Source organism: Callithrix jacchus, chromosome 14, assembly GCF_049354715.1.
Source record: "Callithrix jacchus isolate 240 chromosome 14, calJac240_pri, whole genome shotgun sequence".
Classification (NCBI taxonomy): Eukaryota; Metazoa; Chordata; class Mammalia; order Primates; family Cebidae; genus Callithrix; species Callithrix jacchus.
The window spans coordinates 99,676,114-99,695,760 of record NC_133515.1 but is presented as its reverse complement, the minus strand read 5'-3'; the positions used below and the strand labels follow the sequence as shown (position 1 = coordinate 99,695,760).

Below are 19,647 nucleotides of genomic sequence, written 5' to 3'. Positions count from 1 at the left end.
TCCCTAAGTTAATGTACAAATTCAACGCAATCACAATAAAATACCAGTAAGTGATTTTATGAAAGTAGACAAACTGGTACTAAAGTTCAGACAAAAAAACAAATGTACAATAACATGTAAAGAAAAAAAAAACAGGGAGAAAAAAAACCCACAGAGGAATATTACCTCCTCAAACATTAAAACACCCTATAAAATCTCTATAATTAAAATCATGCAGTACTAGTGCATGGACAGATAAAGCAGTAGAATACAGAAACTCTATAATTAAACCCACATATAGATGGAAATTTAAGTATATGACAAAGGTAGTATTTCAAATTGCTAGGGTAAAGATAAATTTTTTAATAAATGGTGCTGGAACAATTATGTAGTCATTTGGGAAAATAAAATCAGATCCATGTCTCATAACACAAAAGAACAAACTACAAATAAATTAGGAAGACAAAAATAAAACCATGGAAGTACCAGAAGACAAAGTGAGATAATTCTTCATTAACTCTTGAGTATGAAAAGGCTTTCCAACCATTACTCAAAATACAGAGGCAATAAAAGATGAAACAATTTGACTATACAAAAATTAAAAATTGAAAACACTGTACAATACAATAAACAAAGTCAAGACACCTGACCAACTGAGAGAAATAATCACTATATATGCTACAAAGGGCTAGTTACACAAATATGTAAGAATTTCTAAAAATTAAGGTATAAAGGGAAAAAAAACCCTAGTGAAGAACAGAGTAAGATCAGAAATAAATTCACAAAAAAAGAGATAATGCCTATCTAACATAAGGAAAATGTTAAAGCTCACTCATAATTAGAAAAGTACAAATTGAAACAACACTGAAATGCCATTTCTCACCTGTCACACTGGCACAAATTTTAAAATATGACAACAAATTCTGTTGGCAATTTGTGGAGAAACGGACATCCTCCTACTTGATTGGTGGGAATGTAAATTAGAACAATCTTACTAAAGAGAAATTTGGCAATATCAAGACAACTCTTGCCTTTTTAAAGCCAGCAGTCTCCTTCCAGGAATATACCCTGAAAATACAGCAATAATATAAAAATTCATACGGACAAGGTTATTCACTGAAGCACTGCTTGTAATTGCCAAACTATTGGCAATGACATGCATGCCAACACGTGGAAAGCTAGTGAGACTAAATAAATATGGTTTTGTTTTTGTTTTTGTATTTTTTGAGATGTAGTCTTAATCTGTCGCCAGACTGGAGTGCAGTGATACGATCTCGGCTCACTGCAACCTCTGCCTCCCGGGTTCAAGCAATTATCCTGCCTCAGCCTCCTGAGTAGCTGGGACTACAAGTGCACACCACCACACCAGCTAATTTTTGTATTTTTAGTAGAGACGGGGTTTCACCATGATGGCCAGGATGGCCTGGATCTCTCGACCTCATGATCCGCCCACCTCAGGCTCCCAAAGGGATAAGATTACAGGTGTGAGCCACTGCAACCAGACCAGTAAGTACGTTTTCAGAATTTTATTAGACTTAGATTTAGATCCATATATGGCTAGTAGCTGCCATTTTGAATAGCATAGTTGGAGACGTACTTTTCAATTCCTGAGGACTGTAGACCAAGAGAAGGTGCCCAGAAAATTGCAGTCAAACATTTAAGGGGTTAAGTATGCCCTCTACAAACATATGTTGCTGGGACAGGGTCCAGGGTCTTCCAACGAGAGGGGCCCAGTAAGCACCCGATACTTCCAATATCTTCTGGAGGACTACCCCCTAGGAATAAGGGAGAAGTGGAAATAGGACAGTCCTTCTGAAACTTGCAACCACTCAACCCCTGATCAGATTACAGTGACTTCACTACTAAGAGAATAAAATGGCAAAGAGAGTGGAGATGATTTGCCATGTGGGTAACTGGCAAAGGATAATATCCATATCACAGTACTGCAAATTAAAACCACAGCAGATGCTGCTATGTACACAGCAGAATGGGTAAAATTTATAAAAGGACCCTCAATGGCAATTACACAGGCGTTCTCTTTAGAAAAATGTCTAGCCTTATACATTATTTGTATTTTTCTGTATGTATGCCATATTAGTTTTCTACTGCAGCCATAACAAATTACCACAAACTTGGTGACTTAACACAAACTTACCTCCTACAGTTCTGTAGGCCAGAAACTAAAATGGGCCTGACGGAGCTAAAATTCAGTTGTCAACAACTGTATGTGTTCCTTCAGAAGCTCTCAGAGAGAATCCACTTCCTTGCCTTTTCCAGCTTCTAGAGGGTACCCACATTACTTGTCTCATGGCCCCTTTTTGTATCTTCAAAGACAGCATCACTCTGACAATTCTATAGCATCCTGATCACAGCCAAAAAGATTTGCTACCTTTAAGGACTCATGTGCTTAGACTAGGCTCACCTGGATAATTCAGGATAGTGTAGCCATTTAAAAATCCTTAGTTGAATCAAACCTGCAAAGCTCTTTTGCCAGGTAAGGTGACATCTTCATAGGTTCAGGATTAGGACATGGACATTTTGGGAGGCAATTATTCTACCTACCACATGTGCTATACTTCAGAATAAAAATATAATAAAGTAATAGGCATACTTGACTATTCAAAGTCTGGTTAAGATTATCCTCATCCAACACTTGAACAATTCAGATCCTTTGATCATTTTACCTCTGATACTAAAACTCCCTTCTTACTCTGCTCACCTTGCTTTAATACTTCCCATACTTTTTCATTATTATTAATTTATACACTGAATGCTTGTTTATATTTTCCTCATATTTGCTGTTTCCTGTCTGTTTCTATTTCCCCTCACTCTTTATCATTCCCTCCTGCATCTCACTACTTTCTTTTTGGATATAATTTTCTTCTTCATGAAATACATCCTTGAATCATTCTTTCAGGATGGGTCTGTAAATAATAAACTCTCTCAGTTTTCATTTATCTTTAAAAAGTCTTTTTTACAATCATGTGTGAATGATAGTGTCTCTAAGTAAAATATCTGGGGTTAGAAATGCAGTATACTGTGTAGCTTAAAGGTTTTGAAGGCACACTACTTAGGCTTAAATCCTTAATGTGGCAGTAGGAACATATAATGTGAGAAAGCTAATTAACTATTCTGCTTTCTCTGAATCTATAAAATGCGAACAATGATAGCTATATAATCATAAAAACTAAATGAGTCATCTGAAATGTTTAAAACATAACTACCAAAGAAAAACCATTACGTAGCCAGGCACAGTGGCTCACACCTGTACTTCTCGTGCTTTCGGAGGCTGAGGTGGGAGGAATGCTTGAGGCCAGGAGTTCGAGACCAGCCTGGGCAATGTAGCAAGACACCAACCTGAGAAAAAGTTTTTTGTTTTTTTTTTTAAATACTTTAAGATCTGGGGTACATGTGCAGAATACAGATTTGTTAAATAGGTATACACATGCCATGATGGTTTGCTGCACCCGTGAACCTGTTATCTACATTAGATATTTCTCCTAATGCTATCCCTCCCCTAGTTCACTAGCCCCTGACAGGCCCCAGTGTGTGATGTTCCCCTCCCTGTGTCCATGTGTTCTCATTATTCAACTCTGAATTATGAGTAAGAATATGCAGTGTTTGGTTTTCTGTTCTTGTGTTAGTTTGCTGAGAATGATGGTTTCCAGCTTCATCCACGTCCCTGCAAAGGACATGAACTCATCCTTTTTTATGGCTGCACAGTATTCCATGGTGTATACATGCCACATTTTCTAAAAAGCATCAAGTAAATGCTGGCTATCATTAACTACTAGGTTGACTTAAATATCAAGGTTAATTCTCCTTAACATTTAACACGTACACACTATTTCATTGTCTTCTGGTATCCACTGATCTTAAGAATTCTGCTTTCAGATTTATGGTTTTCCTTTGACTGTAACTTGTTACTCCTAGGCCACTTTTAAGATTCTCTCTGTGCCAGTGGTATCCTTAAGTTACATTAAAGTGCATCTACTATAGGCTGAACTGTATTTCGTTTGCCCTCCTCAAGATCTGAATGCACCTTGTATCTTTCGCTGATTTTAGGAAATCCCCACGTTGAATACTGCCTGTGTACTGTCATCTCTAGTCTCTCTTCCTGGAATGCTTACTACCCTTATGTCAGAACTGCTCTTCCTAGCCTCAATGTCTCTTAACCCTGTATATTTTTCACTTCTTCACCTTCACGTGTAACAATCCAGAAATATTTTTAGATTGTCTTCAAGATTTCAATTCTTGTAGCCAATATTCTTTTGAATCCATCCATTTAATATTTTGCTTTTATTACTACAGTTTCAACTCCAGAAGTTCTATGTGCTTCTTTTTCAAATCTTACTTTTCTTTTTTCACATTTTCTCTTTCCTATCTCATGTCTTTATTTCTTTCCTCATATCCTACATATTTAAAATATTCATTTTATAGCCTGCATCTAATCATCTATTATCAGAATGGAAGAGGAGCAAGGTCTGCTACTGAATTTGCTCAACGTTAAGTTTCATTTTGTGTTTTATAAATGTGGATTGTAAACTCATCTTCATCAAAGCTTTATCTATAAGAATCTTGTACGATCTGGATTAAAGTGAGTCCTTCAGAGAGGTTATGCTTTTGCTACTACCCAGCAAACTAGGTATCACCAGCCCATGTCCAGTTTTATCACAGGTCACGGAGGAGTAGTAACTGAAATCACAAATTCATGTCAGGTGAGCTTGTTGTTTGCTCAGAAAGAAACTCCCTGCGCCCCACATTCCCCACACCCCTCGAATCCAGAGTACATGCCCAGAGAGCCACGCTTCTGCTGCCTTCATGTGCCAATGGATATGCAGTTTCCTACTCTACACTTTTATTGACAGTGCATCCTTTAAAGAGCCCTGGCATTATATAGAAGTCTCACTTCTTTTTCTTTTATTTTTCTGCATAACAAAGAGTGTTTAATTTTAAACAAATATCAGTATACCAAGTAATAATATGTAGAAAGTTTGTGAATTCTATCATCTGGTAATTTTTATTAAGAAAAACTAAATGCAGCCCAAATAATTCACAAGTATTCATTATTCTAACCATTAGCAAGAATAAACTACTTTAAAGGCTAGCTGCTGCTTCTTACAGGTTACAAGTAACTATTTAATAATTTTCCATAAAGCTCATGGCCTTCAAGAAAGTGTTAGGGCAAAAAAAAAAATTATTTTGTTCCTTTTTTTTCTTCAAAGAAGTGGATTTTGTTTTTTTACTAGATCTAAGAAAGAAAAAGTCAACACTAATATATGTGTACATGAGCTAAAAGGCATAGGAAAACAGACAACGTATGCTCATTAAATTTCTAAGAATTATGAGGGAAAAAGATAAAATCTTTGGGTAAGTTTTAAGTCTGCACCAAGAAGCTAGATTTGCTACTCTCAAAAAATTAAAAGACCTACTACGATATACAGAAATGATTTAATGCCTTTTAATAGGAACATAACTTGAGCTTTGCCAAAGCTTCATAATCCATGAGGACATCTAATGCCAGTCCATGGAAAAGGTGCTTTCTTCTGAAAGTTTCCATGGATTTCTAGCCAATATCACAAACGCTGTCCAAGATGTCATCCCAGTTCCACTGGAAGTGGGTCTGGAAGACAGTCATCTTCTCATGGGGGTTCCCAGTGCTGCAGCTTCCTTGGCCTTGAACCTTTTCTCCCTCTGTGGGTGGTACTGTTCAATTTCAGTCTGAGCTACAGCACTGGCCAGCTTCCTCCTCCTGTTCTTTTGCTTGGTACCCCTTCTCAGTGGCCTGCTTCTGAGCCTGCAGCAGCTGCTGGCCAACTGACTTGGCCATGGCTGTGGTGACTCTGAAGCCGAGGCAATCACCCCAAATCAGCTCCAGGGTCAGCTGACCAGGTCACTCATGACCTACCAGAAGTCTGATTTCTAACTCAGAATTTTAAAGACTCCACCTTCTACCTCAAGACAGGTATTAAAATTCACTCCTCTACAGGTTTTCACAACCACAATCCCCAACCCAAGTAGCCACTTCCTCCTTCTCATGAGTCTTTCTCTGACTTCCACCTCTCTCTTCACTTTTGGATGGTAGAAATTCCCCTTCTAAAAGTTCAGCTATGCAGGAAAATAAGATTTTTTTAAATTAATACTTTAATTAGTACTTCTAAATATTTTAGTGGTAAGATTTTTAGAATTCCTAGTCAATGACACTGCCAGCTACAAAAATTTATATTCATCTGTTTTTTGAGTTTTCTAAATATTCTACAGTAAGCATTCAATTAGAAAAGGTCATTTTAAAACTAAAATTGCTCTCTGACATATGTAATCAGCAATGAACTAAAAAGATGGCACCTAATAAAGCTATGATAGCTAGTGAACTCTGAACTCCTATTTGTCAAAAGAAGAGTGGACATTTAAAGCAGTTCTTCCCAGTTTTCCATCAAAATCACTGAATAAATTGTCAAATACATACTCTAGGATGCATCCACTAAATTCTAATCCATTATATCTGGACTGAACATGGAAAACTAAGAAAAAATGCACATGGTTCTGAGGCACAGATATACTCAAAAATTACTAGTTTAGAAGGCGGAGAACAATATGACAAGGCGTAAGATTTTGTTTCCCAGTTACCCCTGTGTAGGACTAGCCCACGCTTCTTCCCAAGTCTCACTTTCCAAGGAGGAATCCAAGCAAAGAGCAATGGCTTAAAATCGGAAATGAGCGCTTGAAGATATTTTTAAAAAGAGGAAGTTTTGAAGCACATGAGATGGTTTCAAAGACAAATTTGGCAGCTCAGTGTAGTGGTAGCACTGGGATAAATTTCAAGATCCATTTCTTTATCATTATGACTCTGGTCAGTTTCATTATCATTCCCAAGTATTCACTCCTCTCTTCCTTTAAGGAAAGAGGGGATAGGGGATGCCCCATTAACATCAAGCTTGCCCACAGACTTTCTTTGAACTGTGAAATGTAAAGAAGTAACCCAAGTCACTTTTAGACTAAAGTTGTGAGAGCCACTATGTGGTTCTTTGTTCTTTTTCCTGTGTCACAAGACAGAAAAGAAAACTGCTCTTTCTGCCTAAGTCCCCAAATGAGTAAGACATGGGACACAGTGGAAGCCAACCACAGCTGACATGACTCTTGTGAGAAATAAATGTTAGCAGTTGTAAGCTACTAAGATATTTAGTCTACCCTGTCTGACACAGAAATAACTGCACCTATTACATTACTAAAAGCACTTTGTGTGTGACTCCTGGCAGCTCTGGGGTGCATTCTTTTTGTAAATAATCAAGTAAAATACAAACAAGGCTCCCAGCACAATTTTAATAAAGCAAACAAATGTAATTGAGTAATATAAAGCATCATAATAAAATCCAGTGTGAAATTTGTGAGATTCAAAATAGAGGTCACTGTGTCAAACCCTGGCAAATGGAGCTGGGGAGAGCCATGAAGGGAGGCCTCTCACACACAATTTGTATAACAGGAACTACCACAAAAAAGTTTTCCAAACTACAGTTGACTACATGAATCACACAAGGACAGTTAATTACTTCTACATGAACACTTGCCTATTTTGAAAACTCTCTCAAACCCAATCCAAACCTATATGAGCCTAACCATGACTCCAAGATTGCAGTCCTATCCTACTACAGCTGACGCTTGCCTGTCAGCATTCACCAGCTAGTATAAGACACTGCCAGCACCGATCAGACTTCTTTCAAAACAACCTGCACAGCCTCCTCTTCCTCCAGTAAACCCTAACCTATTCCTTTGTTCTCCAGACATACTGGAAGCCACTCTGGTGTGTATGTATGTCTTGAATTGCAGTCCTACTTCTCAAATCCTGTTTCCAAATAAAGTATTTTCACTTAGAGATTTGTCTTGCTATATTTTTATATTGACACTAGTTTCAATCATTCATTTATTTATTCAGTTGCCCTGCCAAAATTTGCTGACATTTTCTCTCTACTAGACACCATGCAATTCCCTGGTAATAAGGAAACAAATAAGATCTAGAAGATATATACAGAAAGCAAAGGGAGAGAGAGACAAACATGTAAACAAATAAATACAGCATAGTATGATAAGAGCTATAATAGAGACGGAGTGCGAAGACAGAGAAATCACAGAAGGTTTCATAGCAGAGAGAATCTCAGCAGGACCTTGAAGGATAGGCAGGTATTTGTTAAGTGAAGGAAAGGGGATGACTATTCCAAACAAAGGAAATAGTCCATAACACAGGAGGATCATGAGTGAACCAGCCAGGGGAGGAGTCAAGAAGTTCCATGCGGTCGGGCACAGTGGCTCATGCCTATAATCCCAGCACTTTGTGAGGCCGAAGCGAGCAGATCACGATGTCAGGATTTCAAGACCAGCCTGACCAACACGGTAAAACCCCACCTCTACTAAAGATACAAAAATTAGCCAGGCGTGGTGGGGTGCACCTGTAATCCCAGTTACTCAGGAGGCTGAGACAGGAAAATCACTTGAACCCGGGAGGTGAAAGTTGCAGTGAGCCGAGATCGCACCACTACACTCCAGCCTGGGTGACAGAGGGAGTCTCTATCTCAAAAAAAAAGCAAAAAGGAAAATAAAAAAGAAGTTCTATGTGAGTATCCTAGTGCATGTATGGAGTGAAATAAAGCTAAAGAGCCAGACAGGAAGCAGAAAGCAAAGAATCTTCCAAGCCACTCTAGAGAGCCCAACATTTACCTGTCAGCAATGGTCAGGCACTGAAAACTTTCCACAGATCATGACATGATCACATGTATGTTGCAGGAAGACAACACAGAGAAACACAGAAGTTGGGTTGGAAAGGAGAGCCCAACAACATCACTGTTCTCTGCTTTGATATTCACATATTTCAATAAAGGCAAATGGCTCTATGTTGTATTCAAAAGGCACATGTTAAATTGCCAAGTAAAAACAACAAAAAGCTGACTATACACAAAGGATTTACAGAAGCATAACACACAAGATTACTGGAAAGAATTTAAAGTCACTTCTTTCTTCCTCATAAAACATTCATATTCAATCCATCTTGCTTCTCACAAAGTATTCTGCTGCCATAAGCAACCCACCCTGACCTCACCACCCCAAACTTAAAATCTGATTACTAAGAACAAACTGCTTATGAGAAGATAGAAAATTTTAAATAGCCAATGAACAAATATATTTCTGACAGCTCACCCTTTTAGAAACCAAAACATATCTAAGATTAACTAAGCAATGTTTTCCTTTCTGTCTTGATTATACTGGTCCATGACAATGTATCTTACCAGACATTACTAATGAAGGCTGGTGCAAGGAAACAGCCTCAACCAGAATTTATAATTGGGAGGATCCCTAAATGGCTTCTGCTTGAACCCCAATCTTATGTTCTGAACCTCACTACAAGGTCAGCGCCTTCGATGGCTCTGCCAACTTGCTTGTGTACCCTCCCTCCAATGGAAAGGAACACACTATCTCTGGAAACTGCATATCTGACCTACGACTAAATTTTTAGGTTTCTGATATTGCCGAAGTATACTGCGCTTAACAAAATAACTATACTACCAGAAAATACAAATATTTGTACCCTTAGAAATACAGAGCTATACATATAGTAGCTGTAAGCAAATATAAGAATTATTCAGAATAATTACAAGATGTTTTATGAGAACTTAAGGATTTGCATAAATACTGCGACAGTCCTCGAGGGCAGAAACTTTCCCTTTTCCTGTTTGTGACAGGAAAACGTGTAGTGGTTAAGGACATAGTTGTGGAATTCGAATACTATGTTTAAATCCTGGTTTCTCTACTTACGTAGTGTAACCGGGCAATTACCCTCCTCACTTTATATCATAATTTTCATTTCTTGTAATATTAAAATAATAAATGTATCTATGCCATAGGATTGTTATAAAGATTAAACGAGTTAACACTGGGAAAGTCATGTACAGAAGAATTCAGTACTTGCCAGCTATTAGTCTTCTTAGTATTGCCAGCTTCTCAAACACAGCAAGCAAACTTTGAAATGAAATCAATCAAAATAAACATAACTTTATAAACTTTCAAAACATTTGGACTATGCTGTTAGAACTTTTTAAACAATAAAATGACAATCACTTGTTTTTCTGTTTAAAAGGAAATTATCTGCAAAGCCAACTATAAAAATTGTATAAATAAAATTTAATACCCTAGGGTGGAAAGTGCACAGAATTTTAAGGAGTTAGTTTCTACTTACATCTGGTTTGGAATGCTGAAAAATCTTCAGGGGAAGTTTTAAGTCCCCTTTAGCTAAAGTTACTAAATATTCTTTTAACAGCTCGTTGGCCACACCAGGCGACTGTTTCTCACAACGATGAAGAAAGGGAACCATCCACTGGTAGGCACTTGTGACATATTTGTCCTCAGAACACTGAAAGCACAATCAAGCAAAACAGACAAGAATGAAGTGAAACTAAATGCCTTATGATATCAGACAGCAAGTTCTAAACCTTACAGGTCCTCAGACAGATGTTAAACAGTGCAAACCCAACACTCTGAAACACACCATCCAGTTCACCACTCACATGTGAATTGACAGGTAGCAGGAAAATGAACCACTTACTACTGGAGCTAGTAGAGCTGACAGCAACAATATCACTGTGGCTCATCTATTTACATCGTAAGCCATGTGGGGTCCCAAGGAGCCTAAGCTCAGCTCTAGAAAACCAACAGGCTGCTCTACAAGTCAGTCATGAGGTCCTCCAGGGCAAAGAGAGGGTATACCCAAAAAGAGAGACAGAGAGAGATAGACAGTATAAAAAGAGGCAGAGACAAAGAAAGAGTCCTTAGACCAACAAAGAGTGAAACAAAAAAGTAGAAAGACAGATATAGACAAGTAAGCACAGTTTCTAAAACAGGGCCCACTAGAAAACAGGGCCTCATGTATAAAAGCCAAGAATCTCTCCCTTCTTTTTCCTCTTCCTCTTTGTTTTGTTTGCCCCTTTAGAATCTCTCCCTTCTTTTTCCCCTTCCTCTTTGTTTTGTTTTGCCCCTTTACAACCACCTTTACAAAATTCCAAATGACAGAGATAGTTTTACCCATTATCCCTAAAATTACACAGTTGTTTCTCTTAATTACACCCCAAGAGATATATCTAAAGCTCTTAAAAGGAGTCAATATACAACACAAATTAATTAGGTAGATAATTGGGCAAAGAAACTAATGAGATAAAGGGAAGTTAAGGACAGAGGGAGAGACAAAAGGAAGATGAATATAAGACGGTGGAAAATGTGGAAGGGAAGGAGAGTAAAAGAGTCCAGGGAGGAAAAAGAGCCCATCACGCAGTTGTGACTCTGCCCCTTCATCTGGCCCATTTAAGCTAAGCTGCCAAAGAGCAAAAGACTAGAAAGACCACTGGCAGCTACCACCTCCACAGCAGCATTTTCTTGCCTCTTGACTCAGTGGCTGGAGTAGAAATAAGGTCGCAACCTCGGGGATAAAGCACAGAACGATCTAAGAATCATTGGGAAAATTCTCTTAAACACACACACCCTGAGGTCAAGAAGTTTTCTTCATACAACCACCCAGTCCTTAACCCCAACACTTGTTTCCCAGTCCTTGAAATACATTAATTGGGAATTTTAACAAAGTGAAAGGTTAGAAAGAGGATTACTAGAATCACTAGTTTAGAAATATGCCTAACTAGGAGGGGGAAAAAAGTTACACGGATGGGTCTGAGTAAAGGGCAAGCAAGATATAAATACAACCAAAATAGTTTTATGTGTGTTTAGTAAGTTATCCGTAGTATTTTATTATGGAAAAAAAGTCAAGAAACCATCTTTTCTTTATTTACTGACTCCTCAGGTCTGCAGAACATTTCATCTTTGGTTTGAGACAATGTGAGTCAAAGTGCATAGAAAATGCTTTAAAATGTTTAAAAAGGAAGTTAGAAGAACACCTACACTATTCATCAGTAATCTTAGTTTGTCAATGTCTTTCATCTGCTGGAGTTCTTTCAGGGTCAGAGTTAAGTCACACCCAGCTTCATAAACCAGTGTTTCCAGAGTAACCAAATTATCACAGATCCCCAGCAAACCAGGAATATTCCGCTCCATTCCAAGTCGAATAAGTGACAAGGCACAGTCCACCTAAAATTGAAAAGCAACAGTAAGTTCCTGAGTATTATATATTTCTCATCTATTCTAAAGTAGAAGTCTCCAGGACAGAAACTAATTCTTACAATCATTTTTTTAAAAACTATATTACCAGTAACATGGATTTTTTTATGTACTGCAAAAATATTAGAGTCCTTTATCAAATATATCAGCATCAAACTGTTTCCAAGGAATGAAACCATCAGCAAGAAATACAGAACATAAAGATAAGAGGAAGACAATCAATCTATTATAAATTTGTGGAGCATTACAGTTTACAGTGCAGCTTTACATATTTCTCTTTTTAATTCTCACATTAACATATCAAGTAGAGAAAAAACACATACCTACTAATGATAATGCCAAATTCATCTTATTTTTACTATTACCATTCGGCTTCCAAATGAATGTTTGTTTTGAAAGTTTTACTTTCACATTCCTGTTTAGTATCTATCCTTTCACAATGCCTCCCATATCAAAGTCATTCAATAAATATTTGCTGAATAATTATGGTACAAACACTTCCTTAGTCTCAATTCAAATATTTAGCCTTCATCAGACAAAAACACAGAATGATATTCCTGAAGATGCTCAGGAAAGAGCCATTTGACCCCTATTTCCTGGTCAAGTTTATGAACTGATACGTTCTCCGACTGATGGAGAAATAATCTAAAGTAGCCTAAAGCCATTATCTCTCACACTACTTCTTACTCTCCTATTCCTGGGCAATTATTTATGAGGACCTACTATTAGCTAAGCTCCATTCACGATTTGTGTTAGGAATACAAAACTGAGTAAGATGAGGTCTCTTCCTTCAAAGATCTCCCAGTCCTGTAGGAAAAAACAACCACAAGGACAGAAGCAGAGTGGTGAGCGCTGTGTATGATGGGGATCCCACAGAAAAGAGCACTTGGCCAGCCTGAGGGTCCCAGAGGAGGGAACACTTAGCGTGGACTTTAAAAATCTGGGGGTATTCGTCAGGTGAGGAAGGAAGATTATGAGAAGGAGAGCAGCATGGAATGCAGAGATGCATAGAGAGTTGTGAAAGCACAATTACACATGACTGAAAAGGTGTGAAGGGAAGCAATGAGAAAGACAGCTAGAGAGCAGCAGGGACAGGCGAGTTGTGAACGTTGCTTGTCAAGCTAAGGAACATGCAGTTGATCAGGAAGGCAGAAGATTTTTGAGTTAAGACATGTCTAATTTGGAAAGAACGCTAAGTATTTACTAAGCATTTATCATAATAAATAAATAAAGTATTTATTTATTTACTGATGAATGAAATGTATATGATGAACTGGAAATGGACTGAAGATAGGCAGCACTGGTCAGAAGAATTATAGTTACCAGTATTAGAAGAATTATGACAGAAATACATTGATTTCCCATTCATTCACTGATCAGTTCACACATTCATTCAGAGAGTAAATACTTGTTGCATACTTCTAATGTACTGGGAAAAAACAATAAGGAGACATACAGCATTCCTGAAGGCATATAGGAGAAAGAACATAACATAATTAAGGAGACAGAATTTGTGAAATTTGGTCAGAACAGATAAGGAATGTGAGTAAAGAGGAGTCTAGAACAATTTCTCACCTAATCCACAGGATAAGAGTGTGTGTGTGTGTGTGTGTGTGTGTGTGTGTGTGTGTGTGTGTGTGTTAGAGGCAAGGTCTTGCTATATTGCTCAGGTTGGAGTGTAGTGGTCTATTAACAGGTGCAGTCACAGCACATTACATGTAGCCTTGAACTCCTGGGCTCTAGTGATCTTCCCACCTCAGCAACAGAGTAGGTGGAACTAAAGGCGCATGCCACCATGCCTGGCTTTTAACTCTTTAGTGACCATGTTGCTTCTGAGGTACCCAGGAGACATCTTGATACAGGTGCTCAACAGTAGGTCCAAGAAGAAGAAAACAAAATCTGTGCCAAAGTACATGTTCTTGGTTGACAATGACATTTGAGAATTGTCAGCGCACATATCATAGAAGTATTTGGGGAGAAGGACCTAAATGGTTCACAATTGCAGACCCTCCTCTACTAATAATACTAGCACACTGAGCAACAGCAACAGTAAAGGGACAGGCCAAAGAATATGAGCTCTAGGAGGAGACTACAATAAATGGCTAAGACAATGACAAGAATCAACTTAAATAACATCACAGAAGCTAAAGAATCACAAGAAAGAAGCAGTGAATGGTGTCAAAAAACAATGATGCTAAGCAACAAATGCAGGTAGACTGAGGTGGACTGTCAGCCTTACTGAGTGCAGCCTCCAGGTGGTGGGAGTCGCCAGGCTTTGGGGAAATGAGGAGTAAACAGAGAGCAGAGTGGCTATTTCTGAGCTGAACGGTGACAGAAATAAAAAGCTGGGGAAAAAAAAAAAAAGCAGTAGCAGCAGCCAAGGAGAATATGGCTCTAGTTTTTTTATTTATAAAATACAAGGGATGTAAATTTTATGCCCACAGAAAGGGGAGGGGTGGACAGAATAGACACAGTAAAGAAGGAGAGGTTAAAGATACAAGCCAGAGAAAAAGATGACTGAGAAAGCCACCCTAAGCAGGTGGGACTTTGGAATCTAGAGTGAGGTAAGGAAAGAAAGTGGCTCTGACCAAAAGAGGAGCGCCCTCTTCCTTGGGAAGAGCTGGAAGGAGTAAGTGCAAATGGAAGGGAGTTCTGAAATTTTCAAACAAAATCCAAAGCCAAATCACGTTCTGAGAATGAAGAGGGAAGTGGTGGAGCATAAGGTATGGAGGAGAAGGGGAAGAGGGGGCAGCAATGTAACACCAAGAAAAATTGCCAGGCCACAATAAAGGTCCACTCACAGCCCTTCAAAGACCTTGGGACAGACAAGTGAAGATGAAGTGAAAAAAGAAGAAATGCACTTTCAGTTGGAAAGAGTGGTGCAAATAAATACAAGAGGGGGACAGTAGAGGAGGTGTCACATTAGGCAAACCACGGGGGCTCTCTCAGTTCTTCAACAAACAGATACATGTTTTTTTTTAGCTTCCTGCCTAGTAATAAAAACAAAGTTCAAGTGTGAAAGAATACATCTACCTTTATAGCAAGTTTTGAAGAAAAAAAAAAAACTCTATCTCAAATGAATTCTCAGCAAGCATTCAGGAAACGCATAGAGCACAACTTTGTGCAAGTGACAGTGCAAGTGTATTAAAAATATACACATCAGCAACTGGTAATATACTAACCAATTCTGTGATCTAAACTAGTATTTTTAATAACAACTTTGAATCTGTTGCCTTCCCAAATACTTACTGAAGTATAAATGTTTTAAAATCCAATTACTGACACGTTAAGTGAAAGCAGGCTCTAATGCAACTTACAGAATTACATCATATACCCTAAGCCCTCACCAGATAAAATTCACCACAATAAACATTTTCCTAAATCAACAAACAAGTTTTGCTGAAAGCACTAAGGAAAAAGAAGTCCCACATCAATTAAATCTCTAAAAATGAAAAAGATAAAACTGTCAGCTATCACCGATCACAGTATAAGCCACATGAAACATCAATACCTAATATGAAGCAAACAAAACACCTCTAAGTGTTTTAAAATAATGAAAGAATGAGAGAAATAATACAAGTTAATTAAAGTACTCCAAAATCACCTTCCTTTCTTTATAATTATCCCTAAGTACTCAAAAAGATGTCTAGGCATTATTGCTAGATTATTTACAAATTTAAGTTTCATAAAGCTCTGCAGGTTTTTCCTTTCATAGACTTTATTTTTTAGAGCAATTTCAGTTTTGCCACAAAATTGAGGAAAAAAGTACAATTTTCATATACCTCCTGCCCCACCCCTCAACCACACAAGCTCTCCCACTATCAACATCTCCCACCAGAGTCCATGAACCTGCCCTGACACATCATCATCACCCAAAGTCCACAGTTTACATTCAGGTTCACTTTTAGTGCTGTACATGCCATGGGTTTTGACAACTGCATAATGACACATATCCACCATTACGGTATCTCATAAAATGTATGTTCACGCCCTAAAACTCCTCTGTGCTCTGACTGTTCATTCCTCCATCTCCCTTAGCCCCTTTTCACTAACTCCATAGTGGTGGCTTTCCCAGAAAGTCATATGGCTGGAATCATACAGTGTGCAGCCTTTTCAGATAAGCTTCCTTCACTAAGTAATAGGCATTTCTGGTTCCTTCATGTCTTCCATGGTCTGATAGTTCATTTCTTTTTAGAACTGAGCAAATATTCCATTGCGGATGTACCACAGTTAATCTGTTCACCTACTGAAGAACATCTTGGTTCTTTAATACTAACAAACGTATTGTTCGAATGCAGGATGTTACTAATAACTTGGGTGCAGGGAGCAATGTGGGGAAAGGGGACTCATGAGAACTCTCTATACTTTCTACTCAATTTTTCTGCAAACCTGAAATTCCTCTAAAATATAAAGTCTATAAATAAATAAATAAATAAATAACAAAATAGTTAATTGTTAAAAAAAAAAAAAAAGCTTATTTTGCATTCCATTGTGGCACTTTGTCTGTTACTAATTTTTTAAAAAACTGAATAATGTTTGAAATTTGGGTTACAAAATATTTAAACACCAAAAATTGAGGAATCATTACTGATCTTTTAAAATTCATGATACTGGCTGCCTAGCACTTTTTATTGACATGAGAAATATTTGAATTCACATTCCTAGCTCAACCGACAAATGAGTTTTTATAATGTATATATAAATACACAAACAAACATAGACACGCTTTTGCCCTTATTCTCAAAGAGCTTTATCTAGAAGTTCAACTAAGAAACTACAAAGTGCTCAAACAAAACTTGTCTTTCTAACAAAATCACTTTTCTTGTTAGTCTGAGATAATAGTACATATATATGTGCCAAACTCCTATACATCATACGGTGCCATTGGAGTCTTAAAAAATGTACAGGTGCATGTTACAACATCCTACATGTAGTTGATCATTTTTATACAGATTCTATTAAAAAGATTACACAGGGACTCAGTTTTTATCTGGCTCTGGCGCTGTGTCCCTGTGCAAGACATTCACTCTCCTGTGAATAAATAGTTTATCTATTTATAAAAAGCAGGATTAAACTAATTGAACTAGCTTATTTCTAAAGATTCATTTCACTGTATTATCTTAAGATTCTACACATTTTCAAAAGTGCATCTTCATAGACAAGAAGTCAATCACAAATGTTCTTGGCCGTCACCCAACGAGTTTAGTCTAGAATATTCCCAACAGCTCAGCAAACAATTCATCTTCGATGCTATATTATAAACAGGAATTAGGTTAAGCAGAAATTCAAGAAGTCTATCACATGGAAACACAAGGGCCATGCTAGATATACTAAGCAGAAATTTATTTTATTTAAAAAAATTTTTTTAAACTTGTCGTTGACTTGAAGCTCAACTAAGTAGAAATTTAAACAAGGGGGTATATATTATCTCCCATGGTACTGCTGCTCACCAGACCTTTCCTGTCAAACCAGAGGCTGATCATAGGACAGGCAGTCCAAAGTCAAGACTGAACGTGGAAGAAAGAAATCACCATCTGCTGGCTAGAACCAACCCCATGAGAAAACCAAGGTAAAGAAAACGGAGGCAATAGGTCCAAGTCACAAAGTCTGTTAGCTGAAGAGGCAAGATCAGTATTCAGATACCCTCAGGTTCAGTATAATCTTTGTCTCTATTTTCCAGATCCTTCTCTGATGCAGTTGTTAGGCATCTCTGTTAAGGTGTCTAAGAACTGAGAGTAATTAGGCATGGATTTCAGGAAAACATTAGAAACAACTTCAAACAGCGTTCCTGAAATCAACTGCATTACTGCAATACAACAGCAGATTAACCAAGCATTTGTACATAGATACAATCTTTTAAATTACATGGTGTTAAGCCTACGAAAAATATATAGAAAACAAGGGACAGTACGTACTATATTTTGCAACTTAGGTTTTAACATTTCTTGTATCCATCTGCTCTGTAAAAATCGAAAACAAAAGCCACAAAACCTTCTAATGCACAGGATAACAAAAGAAATACATATTCAATTCATCTCTTGCAAATTATGTACATGATTCCTGGAACTGCTGTCAGCCCGCACTCCATGTACTGAATCCTAAGGAACCAAGGCAGTTCCACTGGCATTACTGAGCAGCAGCACCATTTCCCTCACCTGCAGGGAATAATGCTCTATTTCCTCTGCTCTGGTCTGATACCAGTCCATAACCTTCTCCACCGTAAGCTGTGTCGTCCTGAACCTTAGTAACTCGGGCTGTGCAGCATATAAGAATTCACTTTCATCTTGGAGACTCGGCTCAACAACCATTCTGTGAAGCACAGAAGGACCAATTAATAACTGACTAGAACGTCGGAAAAACATGCAATTTTCTGAGAGAATGACAGGGACAGAAATGGGGTGAGAGTAGGTTACAGAGACAGGGAGCATACATGTATCTGGTTTGTGTGTGTATCTTATCACATGCACATGCATCCTCACAAGAAAAATGAGACATTTTTTGGATGCTTAATTAATTTTCCCCCTGGTCTTCCTGACTTAAAAAATCAGAAGGCATAATACATCAAAACAACTATGCCACAAATCAATCAAATAAGTATTAACAAAATCAAAATCACTGAGGGAAGCTTTTACAAAATATATACAGCTGCGTGCCTACCACAGGCCCACTCAATCCAAATTACCTGTGCTGGCCAGCCAGGCCTCATTTAGGAAAATACCACCTGTGATTCCAACTTGAATTTGAATTAAGTAATCTTGTTTTCAATGTTCATAAAAATAAGAGGAAACACACCTTATTTATGCTGATCTTATACCTCTACTAGGTGCCAGCAATGTAGTGCCATTCTGACATTGCAAAGAGCAGGACTACTTGATTCCTTATCAAGTGTGAAAAAAGGAAACCACATTTTGGAGGAACATACATGGGGCTAACCTTGTGGGGATCGCAGATTATGAGGAGTTTTTAATGAGAATGATGATGGCCAATTGCCTTCCATGGTTGGACAAAAAAATAATAGATAAAATAGAAAGGAACAAACTTAAGAAATCTCAGATGGGCATATGTAAAAACGCTGTGCTCCATTAGGGGCAGTCATTCATCTAAAGCAAGCTGGTAGTACATGACTGGTGCTACAGTGGTTCTTCTTGTAAGGCAAAGAGCTTTGGAGTCAGAATAGAATCAGACGTACAATTCCATCATTGAAAGCTGTGACACCTGCAAATTACTTAACTAAAACTAGACTAAGATCTCCTTTATTCCTATTCCTTTTATTTATTTTATTTAAATGGGAAAAACACTATACAGGAATGTTGTGAAAATTCAAAATAACAGAGCACTGCCTGGCACAAAGGAGGTGCTTAATTTTATTTACTGTTATTCTTATTAAAATTATTAGCAGAAACACAGCCTGTAAAGATCTGGGCATTTTATCCACATGCCTTAGAAAACCTACTTTGCTTATACCTTGCACTACAGTAAGACCTCCCTATATGTGGAATGGTCCTTCACTTAACTAGTCTTCCA

General features: G+C 37.8%; 1 protein-coding gene across 6 annotated transcripts in view; it reads right to left on the bottom strand.

The window, feature by feature from the left end:
• NBAS (NBAS subunit of NRZ tethering complex) overlaps nt 1-19,647 on the bottom strand; it is a 454,285-nt gene that overhangs the window by 275,169 nt on the left and 159,469 nt on the right. For all 6 annotated transcript variants that reach the window (XM_078349936.1, XM_054245191.2, XM_054245193.2 and 3 more), the window contains 3 exons: nt 18,279-18,432; nt 11,908-12,093; nt 10,202-10,375 (listed from right to left, as the gene is read on the bottom strand). In XM_078349936.1, the coding sequence (XP_078206062.1) occupies nt 10,202-10,375; nt 11,908-12,093; nt 18,279-18,432 (514 nt within the window). The remainder of the gene's footprint in view (nt 1-10,201; nt 10,376-11,907; nt 12,094-18,278; nt 18,433-19,647) is intronic.